Raw genomic sequence first — 24510 nt, forward strand, 5'->3', positions numbered from 1 at the left:
CTATATATCATTCATAAGAATATTATGTTGCAAAATAAAAAAAGTAAAAATTTGATAAATAAAAGAATGTGTCTGAGGACACAAATGCGCTCAAACTTGAAAAGGGACATAACTCTAGAACAGTAAATAACTCACAATCCAAATTTGAACTCTGTCTGCGTGTTGTGGTTCTTAGCATTGTGTATAAGTTTTGTAAAATTTGCATGATGCAAACTAAAGTTAGAGTGTGGAAACAGAAATAGGATGGACAGAAAGACAGACTGAAGGAAGGATTGAAGAACGGACGGAAGGATGAAGGGTCAAGAGTAACACTTAATGCCCCCATTGCCTACAGCAGGGGTATAAAAATAGCAAAACAGCATAATCACCACTGTGATATCCAATGATGTTCATGTGATAGCATACATGCTATAAATGCAGGAGTTCATAAGCTGGATCCCCAACAATGTCAAAGCAAGGACTTAAACATTAATTTTTTTCTGCTTTTCTACTAAGCTTGTATCATGTACAAGTAAGCAAAGTCAAGCTAAGATTCAGACTAATGTGTGCAGGTAGGAAGACATGGCTGCCTATGGACTGTTACGTTTGGGGTTGCTATGTTAAAAATTCAGCTCAGCATGTTGATCTAGTATAAAGCATGATTTAAATTCATATCACATCAACATTATATTGAGCACATTTAAAAGATTGCTCTCTGGACATTATAAATTCATCCATCCTTTTTTCATGCCCAGAATCACACAGTTGTTCATTTATGTCTGTTAATTAACAATTTGTATTAGAAGTCCAGACTTACCTACAGATTTGTTTACAGCTTTGATACCTTGGTTCTTTGAGCTACCAAGTATTGAGAAGTTTTTTTTCAGGCTGTTTCTCTATGCTTACACCGCCTCAGTGGTCTCCAGGAAGCGTGGTCACCTGGAGTACAGGAGGTCCTGAGTTGAACTCTGGCTGGGTCTAACCAAAGGTTTTAAAATTGGTATTTCCTGATTCTCCGCTAAGCACCCAGCATTAAGGAGTAAAAGCAAAGACTGGTCGGCTCGGAGTCAGAATAATGTGTCCGGGTAAGGTGACATGTCTTCCTGCAGACTGTTACCTTGAGAACTAGCATGTTAAAAATCTGGCTCAGCGTGTCGGTCTAGTACTAAGCAGGGTTAATATTCATATTGCATTAACATGTTCTTGTCTTGAATATGCATATTAATTTGCCATTGGATGTTAAGCAGCCATCCATCATCATAATCCCTATGCTTGCTGATTTTTTTCAATCATCATGTCCTCATCTTTGTAGCTTCTTTTAAAGTCTTTGCCTAATGAAAAATGACTCCATTTCTTTTCATTTCTTATAAAAAAATACACACTTAAAGCATTTCAGAACTTATTTATTAATATAAAACATAACTTATTGAATAAACATCTGATTATGTAACACCGAAGATGAATGAAACTATGAAAAATGTAAACAAACAAAAAAGTATTTCCATTGATGGCATCCAACTTTGGTAATTTTGTGATTCATTATTAAAGCCCAGAAATTTGTTTAACATATGATTACAATTTTTCAGTTTATCTTGACTGTATATTGGTAAAAGGAACCATGTACTTATGACACTATAAACCAATGATATGTCTGAAAACAATTAAAAATGCTTATCATAAAATCAAACTATTTTTAAAGTACAGTATGCCTTCATTTTGAATACATGATTTTAACCCAAAAAAATTCACATCTTTGTTACAAGTATAAAATGCAATTGTATTTTGTCACTGTGATTGTGTATTATATATTTAGGTAAAACCAAAAATTCATACAAAAAAATACAGAAAACACAATTACAAAATATATATAAGTGTGTTAATAAATCATTTTTTTGCACTAACATATAAACAATATTATACACCAATAGTCACAAAAACTTCACATATTTTGCCAGAAGAGTATATTCCAGGTTCAATAAAAATTCAAATATAAGAGACATAATTCCAGTATATTCCATGTTTTGAATGGTATTTCGTTCCTTTTTGTAGGCTGTCTTCACTTTCACATATTTTAATACAAAATTCATAAAACAACAGAGATAATGTATCAGATTGAACTGACCGCTCTTGTCTAATAGGCATATGGTCATTTTTAACAAGTGATCTTCAAACCTCAGCTCTAATAAATTTTCAATTTTTTAAAGTTTTTAATTTATAAAGATTTGACTATGTATAATTTACTGGGTAGCCATTTCTTTTGCATACAATGGAATGCAGACTTGATACTGGTACTCCTTAAGTTTACCCTTCCCCCTATCATCTTATCTTTTCCCCCTGCTGTTTCATATTTCTTTTATCTCTTATTTATCTTAGCAGTGCCATCAAATGGGTAATAATTGGAATGAAATATGAAGTGAAAAGAATTTTTCTCAATTTTACAAGTAGAAAAATAATGCAAATATAAATCTTTGTGAATATGTAAAACTTGGATCTTCTCTCATATGAATAAAATATGGACATTAGAAAATTACGAAAAAATGTTGCTGCGAAATAGACTAAAAAGGGCAACAAGAAAAAAAAAGGATCCACGAAAATAAGTTGGCTTACAGTTTACTGCATATTTCATCCATATTCATTCTGTATATATTTACCTATAGTTCTGAGGTAAATCAATTTTATGTTCTAAATATCTGTTTTTTAATGAAACTGGAACAAAATCTGCATGGATGTTAACATGATTATATTACCTGACAACTTGTCACATTAAAAATACTGTTAATTCAGAACTTAATGTGAACATTTAATATTGTGAATCTTAAACCACTGATAATAGATCTACAATGTTAGTATTACTATTGTGATGGTCATCCTGTGACCACTGATAATAGATCTACAATGTTAGTATTACTATTGTGATGGTCATCCTGTGAAACTGTTTTTCACATTAACAAGAAAACAATACATCACATTAATTTTTGAATTTACAGCAGCGAAAATAATGAGGTAGTAAGCTGACACAAGAAAATTTCCATCTATTCATGTATATTTAAATATAACAAAATAAAGCATACTGGATGTCAAGTATTGATACCTATAGCAAACAGATAATATCATGAAACAAAACAGTGTATCACCTTGACTCATAGAAAAATGTTTTAACAAGTATACATAGTACACATAGTAAACATTTCAAAACATACTTAAACAACATGCCAGGTAGAACAGACCACTAATTTGATCATAGATTACTGAATTCATCTAATCAGACTCATGTATGACTTTAGGAGGTAAACTAAGGGGACACAACTCTTGAAAATTACTTGTATGTTTGTGTCAGCCATTTTCATATATAAATTCCTAGCTTCTTAGTAACATAGATTGTTTAACTCTGTTTCACACGAATGCTTAAAGAGCATTAATGAAACTGACAGTAACATACCTGATTTAAAGTGTTATATCCTCTAACTAAGGTCTACTTTCTTTAATTGCTGTGCTATTTAGGGTCAAGAAAATGTTAACAGCCATGTCGATTCAAAACATTTAATTGGTATCATCAAAGGAATCATCCAGTTATTACCACTGTATATGTTCATATGAATGTATTAAAAAACTTTAATTAACTTATATAAGAAGTTGTGTCAACTTGCATTATGTTGTTGGAGTCCACAATCTTTTTTTTAATTTGGAAATTTCCCGTTGAAAACCAGTCTTATGGAAAGGAATTCAATCTTCTACTTTGGAAAAATCTCTGAATTTCTCCCACTTACAACCTGGTAATGAATGAAAGCAAAATTTGTCCATGAACCATAACCAAGCTGCCGTGTGGATACAATACAAAATATGTCTTACAACTATCTAACCAATTACAATGTAATACATGATCATACATTGTAAAAACACATCAACATAGCATATGCACTTTTATATAAACAGTAATACATCAAATACACACACACACACAAAATAAACATGTAAAAAGCATTGCAGAACTTTATGACTAGATTGTCAATATAATCTTGTCGGCGGGGAATGGGATTGGCAAGGGAGAAAAAATACTGTTGAAAAACCCGTCTAAACCAAATTCTGCTTATACTGGAAACCTGTGTAAACTGGATCAGAACATTCAGTTAATTGTTTGAGTAATATGTTGAACCAGGTACCTATCTTACACAAACAAAATCATCAGTCAAAGAGGTGTTCAGTTTGGACAGTTTTCACTTTAAAAATATTTAAAAAACTATTTACCATTTTATCAAAAGTACTACTGTGAGATACTGTATACAAACTTATAGGCACAGATTTTAGTTTGAATCAATGTACACCTAACTAAATGAAAGAGGGTTAACAACAGATATAACTACAGGAAAAAATGCATTTTCATGTGTTGGAAATAGTCCATAAATTCAAGTGCAAACAGCTATCAAAATGCAAATACATGTATTTAAAAAAGTTCACATTTGAGGACAATAATAACTTAATCCTGATTCCGCATACAAATGTAAGTAAGCATTTAATGTGAAAATTTATGCGAAATATTCTTCACGAAAAAAAATTGCATAGCTAAAATTATGTTGATTCATTTATGAATATGAAAAAAAAAACATGTATTGGTACCGGGCATTTCATAGTGGAAGAAATGTAAATACATATAGCAGTTTGTCAGTAGAACCCGTTAATGGGTATATATTTTTAAAAACAATATTGTTAACATATTATTGCTATTACAATGATGAACAACAGGTTTTACATCAAATGTTTGTTAACAGATGTACATTTCTTTTGTACAGTAAGTAAAGCTTCCTACAACAAATATTGGATAATTTTATACAGCTAACTCATTAACAGTATTTTAAATGTTATTAAATGCAATGAGTATACAAATAAATTGCACAGTACAAACATAAATGAAATCTTTATATGACTGAATTGGAATGTTACCATCTATATACTGTTCCCTTTTAAAGCAAGATATCTATTACAAAGTTCATTTATAATTTGATATTCAATCTTTCATCTCATTTTCCAATTTTTTAAAAGTTTGGTCAAACAAATTCACTAAGTTTTTCCTATTAGCCTACATACATTACAATCTTGCTGCTTCAAAATTAACATTTAAGTATGTTCTTCAAGAAAAATCCACTTATATAGTATATAAAAGCATTTCTATTAAACATTTTTTTAATGATCTCAGAAAAATTTATACTAAACATAGTTCTTATACAGAGCTCTTCTTTAGTCCTTATAATGGTGAAACAGTTGATTTTCTTCAATATTGAACTTTATCAAATCAAAATGGCTGCTTTGAACCAAAATAGTTTTGAAGATGCTGATGAACTGTATTTAAGATACCATTATTAGAAAAAAAGTAATAAACATTTAATTCTGGCTTCCGATCATATTTAGTCATAATATTTTGTGAAAAGAACCACTGACATAATGAGTATAGAACAGCATATCATATTTTATAAGTTTTGTCACACTGCAACAGCTCCATAGTCTCTATTCCACTCCTCATATTTCTGTAAAGTCCCCTGAGGCACACTTCTTCTTATTCTTTGTAATGATTGTAAAAAGTCTTCTACACTGATCCCCCTAACCTGAAACAAAGATGTACAGTCGATAAAAAACTCTTCATAAGGATCAATCAACCTCTATGAAACTCAAATACAATTTCAACTGTAACTAAATTTATTATGTAAACACACAAACTGTTTCTACAGACTTATAATGATAACAAATACACACTATATGACCACAAAATCTTGTAGTCATATAATATTTTATAAAAAGGGCAAGGCTGCAAATCAGCATGAATTGGTCAGATATTATGTATGTCCAAAATCAAAAATAGAAACTCATCAAACCCAGAATGCTTATTCAGTCTGTATATGTTTAGTAGGTAATTTTTTTTCCAAAATATCATACCCTTGTCAAAATTTTGACTTTTTACAGAAAGATATTTGAATACTGATCAACCACAATCATGTATTTTCCCTGCAGTCCATGTTTTGGTCAAAATAAAAACTATAAGGAATATACTTATACTATGGCAGTCATATTTTTCACCAAAATGAAAGGAAAAGGAATTTTTTCTATCAATAATTTTCAATATATTACCCCTGAATCATTCATTTCAATTTTGGTTAATTTTGACCATGTATTTTGAGAGCAGATGATGTCAATGTGAAAACTCAGTGGTGTTAACCCAAATCAAGCAAGTTCAATTCTAGCAATTTATTTTCCATTATTTCCTATGATTTTAAATGCAATTTGCTGAAATGTTTTTCTAATTGATGTACAAAATGTTTTGCCAGAATTAAAAATAAAAACATTTCAAAATATAACAGGATCAATAACGGAAAAATTAATATTTTTAAATCAAACTCTATCTGATACTTACATTACTGGCTTGTACTGTTTTAACTTCACTGGCAGATAAATCTAATAACACAGTAAAATTATTTATTAGAGATTTATATATTATTTTGAAGTGATTGAAAACTAAAAATCTTACATCCAGAGGTCTTTATTGACAGTTCCTCTAATTTTGTAAATAACTCTGTCTCAAACTGAACTGTCAAGATTAACTGACTGATAAAATTATTAAATACTAAAAAACTAAAAAAAATACTTATAAATATGTAAAGTATGTAAAGACAACAAAGTTGTATGATAAACAAATCCTTTCTAGTCCCTATTCTTTAAACAAGACAAGTTTGTAACATATTTTGGCCCTGCAAAAACGTTTATCTTTCCCCTTAGTATCAACTAAATTTTGTTACTTCATGTATCTGTGTGTGCAAGAATGTACACTGACTAGACTTTATCAAGTTGGTACTATATCATTTACTTTGATCCAAGATCTTGAAAACAAAACAATTAACCATGTCTGATGAAGATATCCAAGTTATTTTGTCTGTGTTGGGATGACTAGGGTATGGTCTGATGAAGATATCCAAGTTATTTTGTCTGTGTTGGGATGACTAGGATATGGTCTGATGAAGATATCCAATTTATTTTGTCTGTGTTGGGATGACTAGGATATGGTCTGATGAAGATATCCAAGCTATGTCGTCTGTGTTGGGATGACTAGGGTATGGTCTGATGAAGATATCTAAGTTATTTTGTCTTTGTTGGGATGACTAGGGTATGGTCTGATGAAGATATCCAAGCTATGTCGTCTGTGTTGGGATAACTAGGATATGGTCTGATGAGGATATCTAAGTTATTTTATGTCGTCTGTGTTGGGATAACTAGGATATGGTCTGATGAGGACATCTAAGTTATTTTGTCTGTGTTGGGATGACTAGGATATGGTCTGATGAAGATATCCAATTTATTTTGTCTGTGTTGGGATGACTAGGATATGGTCTGATGAAGATATCCAAGTTATTTTGTCTGTGTTAGGATGACTAGGATATGGTCTGATGAAGATATCCAAGGTATTTTGTTTGTGTTGGGATGACTAGGATATGGTCTGATGAAGATATCCAAGCTATGTCGTCTGTGTTGGGATGACTAGGATATGGTCTGATGAGGATATCTAAGTCATTTTGTCTGTGTTGGGATAACTAGGATATGGTCTGATGAAGATATCCAATTTATTTTGTCTGTGTTGGGATGACTAGGATATGGTCTGATGAAGATATCGAAGTTATTTTGTCTGTGTTGGGATGACTAGGATATGGTCTGATGAAGATATCAAATTTATTTTGTCCGTGTTGGGATGACTAGGATATGGTCTTATGAAGATATCCAAGTTATTTTGTCTGTGTTGAGATGACTGAAATACGGTCTGATGAAGATATCCAAGGTATTTTGTCTGTGTTGGGATGACTAGGATATGGTCTGATGAAGATATCTTTAGTTATTTTGTCTGTGTTGGGATGACTAGGATATGGTCTGATGAAGATATCCAAGTTATTTTGTCTATGTTGGGATGACTAGGATATTGTCATTTAAAACTTTAATGGACAGACCTAAAATTTACTACTGGTTTATCACTCACTATTTGTAACAAACCAATATGATAATCAAGAGTAAAAGTAGTGCTGGAATCAAAAGGCAGACATGCATACTTAAGTTGCATCTATAATCTATAATAACAAAGCTTACCCCTGATTGGCCCTAATGCTGCATCTTTTGCTAAAGCATTTAAATCACTGCCTGAATAACCCTCAGTCAAACTGAAATTAAAAAAGATTCTACATAATGTAAATGTTATCAGCAGTAATGTTTACCGTTGAAAAAAATGCTCTCCTCTCAAATCTTTTTTAATATACATTTACAAAATATCTGTAATGCAAAGAAATACATTGCAACAAAATAATGCCTAAACAATAATGAAGTTTTCTTTTTAACACTATATCTATATCAAAATAAAATGTTTAAAGGTAAAGCTTTAAAGATCTGAAAAATTAAAGCTGTGAATTGAAACTTATAATATTTACTAAAACTAGGCTTTCTTGTGAAAAGATAACAATTTCTTTAGTTTATCAAGCATACATATTCATATGTGGAATTCACACGGAGATATTAGATGCATTTATTTCATTTGTTAATACCAGGTCTAAGCCGTCTTGTATAAATGGATCTCAAATAAACACTTATTGATAACTTCATTTATTCACCTAGCAATAATTTCATATAAATCAGCATTAGTTTCGTGATAATCATCACACTGAATTCACTAGGACAATCTTTACCATACATAATCATTTTGACTGGTTACTCTAAAAAGTGTGCTTTTAGTCAGCAGGAAAAAGCAATGTCAAAAACATGTAACAAGATAATACAGTTGTGCTATGTTCTGTGCATAAAAATAGGGAATATTTCCTAATACTAAAACATTACCTTGCTATTTGATTTAATTCTGAATCTGACAATGGATTTCCTTGTTTAGATAATAAATGTTTCAACATGGATCTTCTGGTTTCTCTCAATGGCATTTGTACATATATTCTTTTAGCAAATCTCCTGTAAAGAGTATGATTATAACAATTTATTACTTTTTAAGGGTTTATAGGTATATTTTAAGATAAATACAATCTTAACATTCTTATTTACATGGTTACAATCAGCAGGAAGACATTTTCTGACTGCAGGCCAAAAAATCTTCGTTCCTACTTTAAAATGCTGTATGCCTGGTCATTTTATGTTTAAACTTTTATGAAATGTGCAGGCCTAAAAAACTAGAGGCTCTTAAGAGCCTGTGTCACTCACCTGACTCTACTTTGGTTTTAGAAATCATGTAAAGATAGATAAAAATCATAACAGATACCCAAATAATGATTGAGGCCAAAGTTGGTTTTAATATTGGTCCCGTTATTTAATAAAATATCCTGGTGGCCATCTTGAACAGTAAATCGGCAACAAAGTAGTAACACTTGGTCAACACCTCATAAGGAACATTCATGCCATGTTTGGTTCCATTCCATTACGTGGTTATCTAAAAGAAGACATTTGTATGCATTTCCCATAGGGTCCTATGTTAAACTAAGTCCCCTGCTGGCGGCCATCTTGGATGATGGACCAACTGCAAAGTAACAACATTTGGTCAGCACCTCATAAGGAACATTCATGTTATGTTTGGTTTCATTCCATTCACTGGTTCTCTAAAAGAAGACATTTGTATGTATTTCCCGTAGGGTCCTATGTTAAACTAAGTCCCCCGCTGGCGCCCATCTTGGATGATGGATCGGCTACAAAGTAACAACACTTGGTCAGCACCTCATAAGGAACATTCATGCCATATTTGGTTTCATTCCATTCAGTGGTTCTCTAGAAGAAGTTCAAAATGTAAAAGTTAACGACGACGACGACCGACGATGACGGACGACGGACGCCAAGTGATGAGAAAAGCTCACTTGGCCCTTTGGGCCAGGTGAGCTAAAAATAATAGTCATTAACCATGTTAATGATTGTGTTGTTGGTTTGCAGTAAAATTGACACACTCCTTTTATTCATATGTTGTTAGAGTGAACTAAAAACCAATGGTAAATAAGTCATAAAAATTGTATTTCTCACATTACCAACCTAAGTACAGCATCATCTAATTCCTGTGGTCTGTTTGTAGCTCCCATAATCAGTATCTTATCATCAGAACAACCTGTCACCTACATAATATGATCATAAATTTAATGTAGACAAACAACATTCATCAATCATTTTTTTATTCCTTTGCATGTTGTTTTCCCCTTCCAAATGTGATTAAAGATGGAATATTTTAGAGTTTCAAAAGCTACATTCAAGTAATTCAATCAATTAATAATTTATTGGGGTTTGAACGTTACAGAAAAGAGTAAAAAAAAATATTTGTAATAGAAGTCATGTTAATTAATCAATATTTGCTTAAATCTAAGACAATGATCATTGTAATATCGGTACATTTATATGTAGCTACAGTTAAAGGCAACAGGTGTAACAATTGCTGACATAGGGGTTTAAATTCATAATTTTGAAAGTAGACATCAAAGAGATGATCTAGATTCAATGCAAGTGTTGTAGAAAGTGCACTGTATTTTTTTTAAGTATTTGACTACAACTGACATATCCCAATAAAACAAACTGAAGAATGAGAACTATTAAGAATCTGAACCCATTTTTTTTTAAACTATGAAGAAAATTATAAACTGTTTTTGTTGCTAATCTGACCATTCAAAAGAGTAAAATATCAGCTGGAATATACACCACCAAACTCTTAAGTGTTCCAATCATGCCTAATTCTTGTATCAATAGACAGAATTTTCCTAGACCAAGTAAACAACTTTTTCCTGTTTTAGTAAACTACAGTACATCAATATAGAATTATGTTATCTTACCCCATCAAACTGTACTAAGAATTCTGTTTTTAATCTACGACTAGCATCATTTTCTCCTTCTCTTCTTTCACATAGAAGAGAATCAACTTCATCTACAAGAAAATAAAGTTCAATATTTTTCCATTCATCATAATATATGCAAATCTGCAGATTCCTTCAACTTTGAACTGCACATCTAAATGTAAAATGATTCAATGATTGAAATACATATTGTAGATTAAAAAAACAGTTGCTGATGTGCTTACTTTGCTATTATTGTACATGTCTGAGAAGTTTTGTGTTCAACTGGTTCAGTAGTTACAGATGAGAAGATCTTTGAAAGTGTTTATAAAGAACAGACAACAAGTGATAGCAGAAGCTCATACCGGCCTTTGGTAAGATGAGCTAATAATGGACAAGGTTTTCTTGCACATCCTTAATCATGACTCTTGTATATTGCTATAACACTGGAATAATTTCTTCATATTTACCCATGAAAACAATTGATGGTTGCAATTCTCTGGCTAAGGTAAACATAGCTCTAACTAACTTCTCTCCTTCACCAACCTACATAATTCAATACATTTACTCTACCTAATTGTGTATATGAGTGTTAATGCATATATAATTATGTATACAAATGTTAATGCATATATGTACAATTAATTGCAAGAGATGTACATTTAACAAATAAAAATTCACTTAATTTCCTAAATTACTGAATAACCACTGAAATATTTCTTTAAGATTAAATCTGAACATAACTGTTTAAGGAGATCTTTAACTTTTCATACCATAATTAAAATTACAAATAAGAACTGTTTACTTTTTTTAAACCTTTTTTAAAGCATTCTAAGTCAGACTGAAAGCTACACATAATAACTGGACTGACAAATATAAACATTTTTAAAATCCAAAGGAAGCTAATTTAAACATACCCATTTTGATGTGAGACTTGAGGCACTAATATTAAAGAAAGTGGCACTTGATTCATTGGCAACAGCTTTTGCCTGAAATAAACAAAAAAACAAACAGATTTATTGTTTTCTGCAGATACTAATTTTATATTTCATAGTATGCAAAAATTTGACTGATAGCAACAATATAGAAGAAATATATTATTCTTCAAAACAGTTAATGATAATACATAAGAATGCCATGTGACACTACACAACATGACGTACAAGTTACAAGATGAAGCATGAAGTCATACAAGCATTGTTTCTAACAATAGAAAGTGTATTTATACAAGTTATAAATAATCATTTTGAATTGTTGAGGTGGGGGTAGTGTAGAAGTGCTCCATAAGCAGCCCTTATTAATTACAATTTTTGCTAAGTTGGCAATGGCTAACTGTGCCAGGGGTGTCAGGATCAAATCTCTTGGCTAATAATGTAATTAATTTTGGAAGGCAAATCATGCTTTCCTGTTACATAGTAATTCTGACAACTATATAATTCATATCTAACATCAATTTTGATTGGTCAATTATCAGCAACATAATGCATAAATTCATTTGTGCAAAAATACTTTTCGAATCAATCATTAAAGACTGAACCAATATGTAATGAATTTGGTAAACGCTCACAGCAATTAACATAACTTAAAGACTACTCACCAACATTGTTTTTCCATTTCCTGGTGGACCAAACAACAAAAGACCTCTGGCAGGTGCTCTTAAACCAGTAAATAACTGTAAAACAACGGAGCTTTCATAATGATGTTTCCCTATACAAGATTCCTGTTTTTTGTTCTCTTTTGGAAAGGTATTAAAACACTACTAAATACTAATTTTGTTGTCTTTTTTAGATTGTAAAATAATTATGGGGCAAAAGTAAAAATAAACTGTTAACACAGAGATATGTCTCGCCTATTTGTTATTTTGATAATGCAAATGTTGAAATTGAAATAGCAACACTTTAACATGTAAGTTATGCAAATATTCAAAGTCAATGAACCATGACTGAAGGTACAGGGCTAAACATTCTCCATGGAAAACAGATGTGCCAATGCTAATACAACTGCATACCAAATACCATTGACTTTTCATAAGTCGTTCCCTTTAAACAAACCTACACACAAATATTAACTTGTAAACTATGTTAAAGTTTCAGTCAATAAACCATAATGAGGGGGTGGGGTTATATAATCTCCATGGCAATGAAACTTGCATATGCCAATACATTTGCATACCAAATATCAATGACTTAACATTAGTCGGACGCTGGAAACAGCATACCTATGGCTCACTTTTTGACCCTGTCAAGGCAAGACAAAAATTAATGTGAAATATTATACAATTTTTTTTTAAAATCTCATATCAAGTCTCATTGTGGGTTACGTTTTAGAAATATTTTCAGTATTAAAAATTATAAATATCAAAATACATTATATATGCACTATATGGAAATACCTGCCAAAAAAAGGAATCATTGTTAATTGAATTTAAATTGATGTTTTTAGAAATGGATATCATTTTGGATGGGGGATACGAAATCCTCAACTGACAGATTTACAGAATTTTTAAACATAATAGAAAGTGTGAGAAAAGAACATCCTTTATATAGACTAAAGCTGTAATATTCTAGTGGTTTAAACAGGACATGGACATTTGGATTTTGTGTTTATTAAAAAAAAAAGTATTTATAATTTGCAATTATATACATGTATATACAAATAACATGAATAACTATGTGTAATTGCAAATCAGCAGATTATTTACAATCATTCTAATATATAAAAACAAAAATTGACAATAAATGATAAAAAGTTTACCTCTGGTCTAAGAGCAGGAAGTATCACTATTTCATGTAATGCCTGTTTAGAAGCTTCTTGTCCAGCTGTAAATAAAAAAATATGATATAATAAATTGCTTCGCTGAGCACAGCTGGATACGACCGCAGAGGTCCAACCCTGAACAGTTAGGGCAAAAATGGTCACAATATTCGCGCTTGATACAGGTCTGAATTTGGAATGTAATTAAATATTTGACACATGATAGGTTTCTGACACAGAATAACTGTAGTCAAAGAACTTAGAATTGGATATATGATTTGAATTTATATGTAATTTTTTTGCTTTTGAGCAATACACTTTGCTGTTGTGAACAGACCCCCCCTCCCCCCACAAAAAAAAAAAAAAAAAATTACCCCCCCCCCCCCCCCCCTTTTTTTTTGCTTTTGTGCAATATATTATGCTGTTGCGTATTGACCCCCCCCCCCCCACACACACACACACACATACTTTGGTCATAATCTCAATTCAAATTTCCAATGGAGTTTGTAACCATAATTACCCATTTAAATACATCATAAAAGTCTTAAAATAGAAAATGACATACATAATCATGGCTAAAATTAATATTCCTTAATAGTAACTTATAAAAATAAATTGACAGCTAATCATCTCAAGACAATACAACATTTCTTTATACATAATTTTGAAAGCTGTGTAAGGGAGGTAATCAAAACATTGTGTTTGGAACATCCCTTACACTGCTTTTCAATTGTCTTAAGTAATTGTCCATTAACCAGGAAACCCTTGTTTTTCCCCCTTTCTTGCCCCTAATTCCTTAACGGTTTGAGCCATAACCCCCCAAAGCCAATCCTAACCATCTCTTTGTTGAATGGAAACTTGTGGTATAATTTCAGAGAGATCCATACACCGTTCCACAAGTTATTGTCTGGAAACTAGAAAAATGCTTATTTGGGCACCTTTTTGGCCCCTAATTCCAAAACTGTTATGACCATAACCCCCAAAATCAATCCCAAATTTCCTTTTGTGGTTATAAACCGTGTGTTTAAATTTCATAGATTTCTATTTAATTATACTAAAGTTATTGTCCGGAAACCAACTGTCTTCGGACGATGAATACGACGTGATACCAATATACGACTGCAAAATTTTTTGCGGTCGTATAAAAAATATCATTATTGACAGTATTCTATGCTGGTATTACAAATATTATTCATAAAATTAAGAAACTTTCAACTAAAGAATAAATATAACATTCTGTCTAATATCAACAAGACTCCCAGTGGTGTTGTGATAAAAATACCTATCTCATTTTACGTATTTACACCAAGGCATCAAACCAAATATGAACTATGGTAACTATCAGGGTTTCCGCTGGCGGTCGCCATTTTCGCATTTGGCAAAAATAAAAATTGTGGCGAATAAAATTCATTATTTGCGAAAGAATTTGGCAAAAGAAATATAATGATTCAATTTCATCTACCTTGTTTACTTTTTTTCGGGTTTCTCGGACTTGACCCGATCCGACAATATTCGGAATTCACCTTGAACTCGTTATGATTTTGACAGAAAGTCAATAATCAGCTGATTGCATTTTATAGCTGTAGGCAACAATGGACTAATTAATCAAGGTGTTGATTGTATTTATTTAAGAAATAGTGTGGTTAAATGGAGTCACATGTCACCTAAAGGATTTATTTACAACTTTGCAACGCACATGTTTGAAGCATAGCGTTAAGTCTCCTCTAATTCTTTTTAGCGATGGTGTCGAAAGTAAACTATTATTATGACGAAAACTGTCAAAGCAAAAAACAATCGCCCACTTTGCACTTTATCTTTCAACTTTGATAGAAATAAATGATTTGAATTGCCAATTTGGGTACCAGTCCTTTACAACTCTTTTGGAAACGCATGTGTTTCAAGCATAATTTAATGCCTAGACTTTTTCTTTTACGATGATCCGGAAACCTGTTGCTTCTAAGAAATATATTCTAAAGATAGAAAAATCTATGACTAAGTCTTTATCCTTCAACAAGACGGAAAGATATATATCCGTTAAACTATTTGAGATCAATCTCGTGTATGTGCTGAAAAGTAAATGCTTAGTGTTTATTCATTACAATGCAGATTAAAAAAAGATTTGTACAATTATCTTAGACTAGTATGGGGCAAAATGATGTTTTTTTATTGATAGAAAGAAGGGAAAATTCAAAGAAAAAATATATTTATGTTAGTTATAAGTTGGCGAAAAAAGAATTGAAAGTGGCGAAAAATATATTATTTTGGCGAAAGAGGTGGCGAAAAAGAATATTGACCCAGGGGAAACCCTGGTAACTATGGTAACTGTCTAAAAAAATAACACTTTTTGTGCTTTCACAAGCTTAATCATGTGTATCATTTACAAAGCTATTTAGCAACTGTAACTCCAAACTAAATATTTCAATGTAAAAATTTCATCATATGCAAATGCTTTTTTTACTGATACATCCCACTAAATATGAATAAGATCTGTCAAAGATAAAAGATCAGTTTCCAATACAATTTTAAATAAATGCATCTTTTACATTGGTGAAAGCAGTCTTATCTATAATAAATAAATGGAGAATGTGTCCATTGCATACAACATTATAAAGGGGCATAACTCAAGAAAAATAAAAGTGACGCTATCCAAATTTGTACTTGATCTTAGTTTTGTGGTAATAAGTATTGTGTATAGGTTTCATGTTTGGTTGGGGCAAACTTAAGTTACAGAACGGAAACTAAGAATTTTGCAATTTTTCAATTTATAAAGGGGCATAACTCAATAATGGTTAAAGTGACACTACCCAAACTCAACTTGATCTATGTTTTATCAGTGGAAGGCAAAATTAAACATTGCATTGTATAAAGCATTGATTGTAGTTGATTCAACTATAATCATGGACAAAGGAAGATAACTCGAATTTTAAAAATTACATGAACAATGACATCATTGATATTTTAAGGAAAAAAAATGAAAAATTTAGCAATTTTTCCATTTGTAAAGGGGCATAACTCTAGAACAGTAAAAGTGACGCCACCAAAATTCAAACTTGATCTGTGTATTGTGGTAATAAGCATTGTGTATAAGTTTCATAACATTTGGTTGAGGCAAACTTAAGTTAGAGAACAGAAATGAAAAATTTTGCAATTTTTCCATTTATAAAGGGGCATAACTATAGAATGGTTAAAGTGGCGCCACCAAAATTCATACTTGATCTGTGTTTTGTGGTAATAAGCATTGTGTATATATAGTTGAGGCAAACTTAAGTTAGAGAACGGAAACCAATTTTGTGACGTATATACGTACGAACAGACGGACAAGGGTAAAACTTAATGCCCACTCCGCTTCGTCGGGGGCATAAAAAATAAAAAAATATATATAATACTTACAAGTTCATATTCCTATCATAGCAAATTTTCTATTAAACTTGTCTTGACTCAGGTAAATTTAAAACTTGACACTTTATTGTTGAAATCGTAAGATGACCTCTAAATGTCAAAAATGATTTTCGTGTTTTATTGATGGGTTGCTGTTACATTGGTTTATACCCTATTTCTCCATTTATTCACAACTATAATTTCTCTGATCTTACCAATATCTTTAAAATCAACATGAGGTCCAGTATCTATAATTTCTCCTAATATTGTCTCTGCTAATTTCTTATCTACATTTTTTAATTTTAGGCGATTTAAATCTATCTTCCTTGGATGGTTTGAGGGCAACTGAAAAATTAAAGTTGAGTAATTATTTGATAACCTTTTCATTTTCATTAATACATGTAGTACATAAGTATATCATTTCTTAGTCATTATGAATTAACTATAAGCTCATAAATTAACTATAACCATATATATTTTGATGCCTCCAATTTAAGAAGATTTCCAGGTCGAATAAGTACTCTTGTAACAACTTTCATGGTTTTTCAATATCATATGTATTGTAAGTATTTACTAAATATTTCATAGCTTATCAAGGATAATAGTTTCAAGATTTTATCGATACTGCTAAAATTGGTCAGTCTAAAAGGATAATCTCTGTGAAACTGATACATTCCAATTCTTACATAACTGACTACCAATTTGGTAAACATTATCCATGTCATTAGGGACCTAATCACAAACTTAAATCTAGTAAACTATGTGAAATATTCAAATTCAATGGTGCATGACTAAGGAGGCGGAGCAATATTCTCCTTAAAAAAGAGACGTACCAATGCTAAATCAATTGCCTACCAAATATCATTAACTTAACTTTAGGCCTGGGACCACAATTAATTTTCTAGTGTATTTCTTAAGAACAATAAATGCAAATTCTAAAAATGCCACCTGTGCTTTTTCTCAATAAGATTTTTACACTGTAGTGTATCACTTTTGGGACAAATTATATCAAAATTATAGAAAATAAAAGAACAGAGTTCCAATGTCCCTCATGTTTTATCTACTTTATCTATCCAAGGCCACAACTAAAAAATTTTTTTTTGGTTCTTTAAAACTTTTTACAAATATCTTAGAGAAATGAAAGGCTTGAGAGAGCAAATACAATGCCATTTCCAACATAATTAATATTTTCAAGGGGCATAACTCTTTTAAAGATATTTGATCGGCACTGATTTTCGAACTTGTCCAAGACATTGCTGATATAAACCTTTGACATAAATTTGATAAAAATCTGGCAAGAATTGTACATCGCCGCTGATTTTACAACTTGTCCGAGACATTGCTGATATAAACCTATGGTTTTCCCGTTTGAGTGGTTTTACACTAGTAATTTTTGGGGCCCTTTATAGCTTGCTGTTCCGTGTGAGCCAAGGCTCCGTGTTGAAGACCGTACTTTGACCTATAATGGTTTACTTTTATAAATTTTGACTTGGTTGGCGAGTTGTCTCATTGGCACTCATACCACATCTTCTTATATCTATGATACAAGTTTTATAAAAATCTGACAAAAATTGTACATGTGAGAGCACTAACAAGACCGGACAGATGCCTGGTAATTCTATGTCCCCCGCAACACGTTGTATGGTGGACAAAAATAGACCATGACTGAAGGAGCAGGCCATATAATCTCATTGGATTAGATATGCCAATGATTATACAACTGCATACCAAATATAATGGACTTACCTTTAAAACTTACTTTTAAAATGACCTAATCACAAATTTTAGCATGCATATATGTAAACTTTGAAAAAGTTTTTAAAGTCAATGGATCAGGACTGAGGGGCTCGGCAATAAATTATCCATGGAAAAGAGATGTGCTAATGCTAATACACCTGCATATCAAATATTTTTGACTTTCCATCAGTGGTTCACCTAAAAGTGACCTAATCACAAGCCATAACATGTGAACTATTCTGAAATTTCGCAGTCAATGGACCATGATTGAGGGGCACGTGATAAATGAAATGTGCTAATGCTAATACATATGTTTACCAAATATCATTGACTTGCCATAAGTGGTTCTCCTCAGTGACCCTATCACAAACTTTAACAAATTTTTTAAGTAGGTTGAAACAGCATGCCTTAGTCTCGAATCTGCGACAACATAGAGACAAGACAAAAATCATAACTTTTACTGTTCATGATGATTTCTCCTATAGAAATTCATATTTTCTAACTGTGGTCTAGACTATATGTTGATCAGGATTGTGTATCTGTACATGATCATGTCCCTTCTTATGACACCCTATGTTCTGACTTACATTTTCTGACTGTTGTCTGGTATGTGTTCGATTTGTCCTCGGTGAAGGTGTTTGAGGCATCCTATTTCCTCTATTAGGACTAAATGTTCTAGGGAGACTATTACTTTTATGTACAGCTATTGGTTGTTTCATTCCTCTTATTGGCTTGTAAGTAACTGAAATTAAAGTTATAAATATACATTTATCAATTATTCTGCAAAATATTACTGAGACATGTTTACAAATGAAGCCATCTTGGCTATCTGTGACTTCAGATGTAAATAGAGTCTAATGTAATGCACCAAAGCTCACAAAATGATACTTTGTCCCTTGTATTTGTCTTAGTGTATAAAGTATTGACCCTTACCATGCAGAGAGAAATTCCAACTTTATTTTAAACACACTGTTCGGGGTGGGCAAAAACAATTGAATATCAAGCATCATTTAGGGCATTCAAATGTTCTAAGTCAAACATTGTATATTTCAAACTATGATTTTAGTTTTGGAGACAGGCATTTAAAGCATAATTTGTGACACACCCTCAATATGTCATTATATATGAATATAAATATATAAATTAAAGGATATGTGGAGTGTATACCATTGAAACAGCAACCAAACTATCCAAATAACCAAAACACATCTAGAAAGCAATATATATGAGACAGTGCTCAGCCCATCTTCACAAATCTATAGGGCAACACAGTCATCAACAGTAGACAGGTGTCTAGATAATATGTCAATCTCTAAATTGATCAAGGATGGGAACAAATAATTTATGTAATGTGAGAGTGTTTTTTATGATTTTTTGGTGAAGGCAAAGTTGGCAAACCCCTCCACGAAAAAAAATTTCAACTAGTTTTTGTCAAACCAATTGGTTCCACTTTATTAGCACAAAATTTTCTTAAATCATTTTCAAACACAAATTTTCCTCATCAACATGTATATTTGCTGTTTTGGTGGAAATACATGATGTTATTTATACATGTTTCTATTTTAATGAATAGTTTGTATTGGGAAAAACTTCCCCATATGCAGAAATGGAGTAAAGTTCATGATTTGCTATGGGAAACCTCACAACTTAACCTGAAAAAAAATTATGGAAGTTGACAACTACACATGCTGTGGAGTTATTCTATCAAGTTTTGAATCTTTCTTATTCAAACTGTATGAGATTTGAAATTGACAAAGTTTGTGATGAACACAGACAGACAGACCAAAATATGTCTCCTCAAACATGTGGGATTCTATAATATACAAATTGCAAAATTTCTCAGCTGTAAACAGAAAATAAGCTGTCTCAGTGATTTGTCTTTTTAGCTCAAGCTACTACAAAATGTACATACACTACATAGTTCAATAACTTCTATAACATTCAATTAACTGTAATAGTTTATCAATCAATAAAACATTGACAACACATGTGGTATAAGCTGAATAATTTATATTGGATATATACTTTCACTTATTACTGACATGATTTTATCTTACTTTAGAATGTTGTGTAAACTTTTTTTATGAGAATATTGTTTTTTAAGTTTTCAAAGAAAAGTTACTTGATGAAATAATTGTGCTATTTTTACATTCTAACATATGAATTTCTTATTTTAGTACAGATTATTTTCTATGTAGATAGGAAATTATATCACTTTTTATTTTTTTAAAGCTTAAGGGGAAACCAAATTTTTTTTTATCAGGTCAATGATAAATATGCCTTAAACTTTACTCAAGACAAAGAGGTCCTCATTTAAAAACTCAGAAAAACATAATCCACACTGACCCAAATGTTGCTGGACAGCTCTAAAATATCCAAGAAGACTGTTCTGGTTCTAACAAGTGTAAATGGGTCACAGATTTTTCTAAGATTTGCTTATAACTACTTAAACTTAATATCTTTGAAAAAATGCAATTATCTCTTATAATTTTCTGAAAGTTATTGCATGAATTCTTTCAAAATAGGTGTAGTTTTGTATAGAAAGAATATTCCATGGATGAAAAAGTTCTTTAAATCATCAAATCTCAAAAACCAATACATAGATATTTCTAAAAATTGATTTGTTGTTGCCACATAAATTTCTGTCTGATTTATAATCATAATAATCATAAGGTCACTGACTTCATTTTTGATGAATTAACCAATCACTTTCATGACCGTTTTGGAAATGAAAATTTTTTTTATTTCAAATTATGTTTATCTTTGATGAGGTTTTATCTTTAATTTGCATTTGACGTTTTTATTTTAAAAGAATATCACTTTCACTTTCGTATCACCAAAATAAGAAAGTTGGTGACTATAATTGTTTTACATAATTACAATGATAATTTGTCTGTTATTTTGTGTTGTTTATCCTATGGATAAATTTACCCCCTTGTTAAATCCTTGGTTAAATGATTCAGATTTAATCTTGCTCTGGACATTTATTAAAAACAAAAGGTAGTCTCTGCCACGTCCATATTGAAGTTGCACTAAATAATATTAACTTTGAGCCTTTGAAATTTGTAATTTACTATTAAAATAACAAAAAGGTAAGAAATATCTCTGCGTAAACAGTTTATTTATAAAAGTAATCATATTCATCAGCCAAAACAATTTTCTAGGATCTGGAAAGTGTTGATTTAACTTTTAACTTAAAAAAACTTCAGTGAAAACTTAACCATGAATTGGATAAAAAGAAGTTGAACACAGGTTAAGATTTAACTCAGGGTTAATATATTAACCAAAAGATGAACAATTGGGTCAACAAATCTGATATACATGAGAATTGATAATTAACTTTCTTCCTAGAGGAGCTACAAGCAAACTTCACAAAATGATACCCATCGCCCCTTGATAAGTTCATGATTTGCTAAGGGAAAATTATTCTCATTAAATACAAAATAGGAGGTGCACAATAGCATTACATGATTAAGATTCTAAGAAAGTTTTAATAATTTCTAATAAGAAGGTTAGGAGCATTTGCATATACAAACGTGAACTGTAGTGTGATTATGACTAAGTCCATCTCATGCCAAAGTTTTCCTACAAAATAATTTGGCCGAAGAAATGAAATAGATGCAAAAGTACATCATGTGAGTAAGATTCTGTTGAAATTTCACAAAATTCTAACACATGCTTCAGGAGCCATTGCACATACAGATAGGAGATGGAAGAACGATCAAACAGGTGAACTCCAGTATATATATCGCCTGCTTCTCAAAGCATGGGATAAAATAAGCACTGCCACGACTGTTAACTAAAGGACTAGGTATCAAATGGCCTTTATTTGGTTTTGTTGTTCTAAGTGTGTTCATATTTACCACATTTTTACATAATGACCATATCAAACATTTCAAAGAAGATAAATATACAAAGTTTATAGATTTCAACTGGTGACCAGTTGAAATATTGACGTTCTTTTTTTGAAGAAACTTACATGGCAAAAAATTTTAAAAACATTTTCTTTTCTTAAAAAATTTTCAGCCATTATAATGATATCCCTTGCTTTCAAAAATTCAAAAAAATTTATAAAGATGTAAATTGCAATATTCCTAAACATATTTTTGGGATCATGGCTAGGATAGTCTTTCAGAATATAAAAAATGCTTCAATTTTTTTTCTTTAACAATAATTTGCAAAAAACAACCATCCAATTATAATCATAGAGACATTAGGAAATGAGAAAGAACATGGAAAGTGATTTTTCATTTCTAATATTTGGAACCCTTAATAACCTAAATACACAACAACATTAATAAGTAAAGGTATAAAACCACTAATTCACAGCCCCATTGCTTTCTATGTTAAATTCTGCAATTTCAAGCATAAATGGCTACTTTGTCTGAAGTTCAAATAAAGTGGCAGTTATTTCATGTCAAAACTGTACTTTATGCTGACTTGTGCTGAAAAAATCAACATACCTTTAATTGCATATTAGAGCGTACTGGTTCCCAGAAGTTTGATAGTACAAAAACAGGAACTTCTGATCTGAACAACAGGCCAAATGAGCCCTCCTATTAAAATTGCATATACTTCTTTATTATTCAAATAAAACTTTCAACAAGGGTTCTACAGTGATCCCAAGTCCCCAAGCTTTCATTTGATACTAAAACTACCCAAATATTCCCACTATTGACAAAGATACAGCTATGCGTAGGAACTATTTTGTTTAAAATATGTACTACTTTCTTGTATGTTCTTTCCGACCGGGCCTGAATTAGTGGTTCTATACCTATAACAGCACCAAACTTGTTATATTGACTTCTGCTTGACTTAATTTCCTTCTATGATCTATTTCTAGCATAGAAAAACACATAAAGCTTTTGTCAAAACACTATATCACTGAATTCAAGCTCAAATTGGACTGGTAGTAACATATGCGTTAAATAAAGAAAACTACATATGGATACCAATAGTGACAGATATGACACTTTTTCAATTTTTACCAGTTCTGATTTGTTAATATCTACTCAAATAACAGTGTTCTTACCTATATGTCTTATTTTTATCAGAAATTCTTCCTTGAATATAAATACAGTGGTCCAAACATGAAATATAATTGATAATTTTGTCCCCCCTTTTTTCTACATGTTGGAAAAGGAGAGTGATTTGGTAAAAAAATCATACTTTTATGTATAAACATGGATCAACAAGAGCAATTTATGTATTTCCAAGCTAGACAACTTGCTAAAATGGTTATTAAATGCATTTCAAGAGAGATTTTGGAATTCCTATATAAGTATACACCAATTTTCCTTGAAATAAATAATTCACCAAGAAACACAATAAAACTTGAACACTCACTAGATAATTTGACCAAAAACAATATTTATACTATAAACTAGTCATAATATACAAGTTTCATTGGTTTCAGTGTTAGATAATCCAAAAATTTAAATTTCAGGTAAAATCTTAACTGTGTGCATGCTAAATGACCAAAAAAGGCTAAACTACCTTATTGTAGCAATTTGAGGGCTGTAATTTGACACTAACATAATTGTTACATAAAAAAAATAATGTAACATGATTTCTGACAACAAATGTGACCAGTTTTCACTGTAAAGGGTATGATTTCTAAAAATAGAATTTCACATGCCTGTCAGTATAACAGCACCAAACTTGTTATATTGACTTCTGCTTGACTTAATTTCCTTCTATGATCTATTTCTAGCATAGAAAAACACATAAAGCTTTTGTCAAAACACTATATCACTGAATTCAAGCTCAAATTGGACTGGTAGTAACATATGCGTTAAATAAAGAAAACTACATATGGATACCAATAGTGACAGATATGACA

The 24510-nt window shown here is 31.2% G+C and overlaps 1 protein-coding gene across 2 annotated transcripts in view; it reads right to left on the minus strand.

Annotated features, from left to right (window-relative positions):
* Positions 1 to 1361: 1361 nt before the first annotated feature.
* LOC127698648 (spastin-like) overlaps positions 1362 to 24510 on the minus strand; it is a 33643-nt gene continuing 10494 nt past the window's right edge. For both annotated transcript variants that reach the window (XM_052202223.1, XM_052202222.1), the window contains 12 exons: positions 19256 to 19410; positions 17147 to 17276; positions 13554 to 13618; positions 12397 to 12471; positions 11717 to 11788; positions 11270 to 11345; positions 10800 to 10891; positions 10015 to 10094; positions 8833 to 8955; positions 8095 to 8165; positions 6380 to 6420; positions 1362 to 5576 (listed from right to left, as the gene is read on the minus strand). In XM_052202223.1, coding sequence (XP_052058183.1) covers positions 5454 to 5576; positions 6380 to 6420; positions 8095 to 8165; positions 8833 to 8955; positions 10015 to 10094; positions 10800 to 10891; positions 11270 to 11345; positions 11717 to 11788; positions 12397 to 12471; positions 13554 to 13618; positions 17147 to 17276; positions 19256 to 19410 — 1103 coding nt within the window. In that variant the 3' untranslated portion in view covers positions 1362 to 5453. The remainder of the gene's footprint in view (positions 5577 to 6379; positions 6421 to 8094; positions 8166 to 8832; positions 8956 to 10014; positions 10095 to 10799; positions 10892 to 11269; positions 11346 to 11716; positions 11789 to 12396; positions 12472 to 13553; positions 13619 to 17146; positions 17277 to 19255; positions 19411 to 24510) is intronic.

This window comes from Mytilus californianus, unplaced genomic scaffold (assembly GCF_021869535.1).
Source record: "Mytilus californianus isolate M0D057914Y unplaced genomic scaffold, xbMytCali1.0.p SCAF_4, whole genome shotgun sequence".
NCBI classification, from domain to species: Eukaryota; Metazoa; Mollusca; class Bivalvia; order Mytilida; family Mytilidae; genus Mytilus; species Mytilus californianus.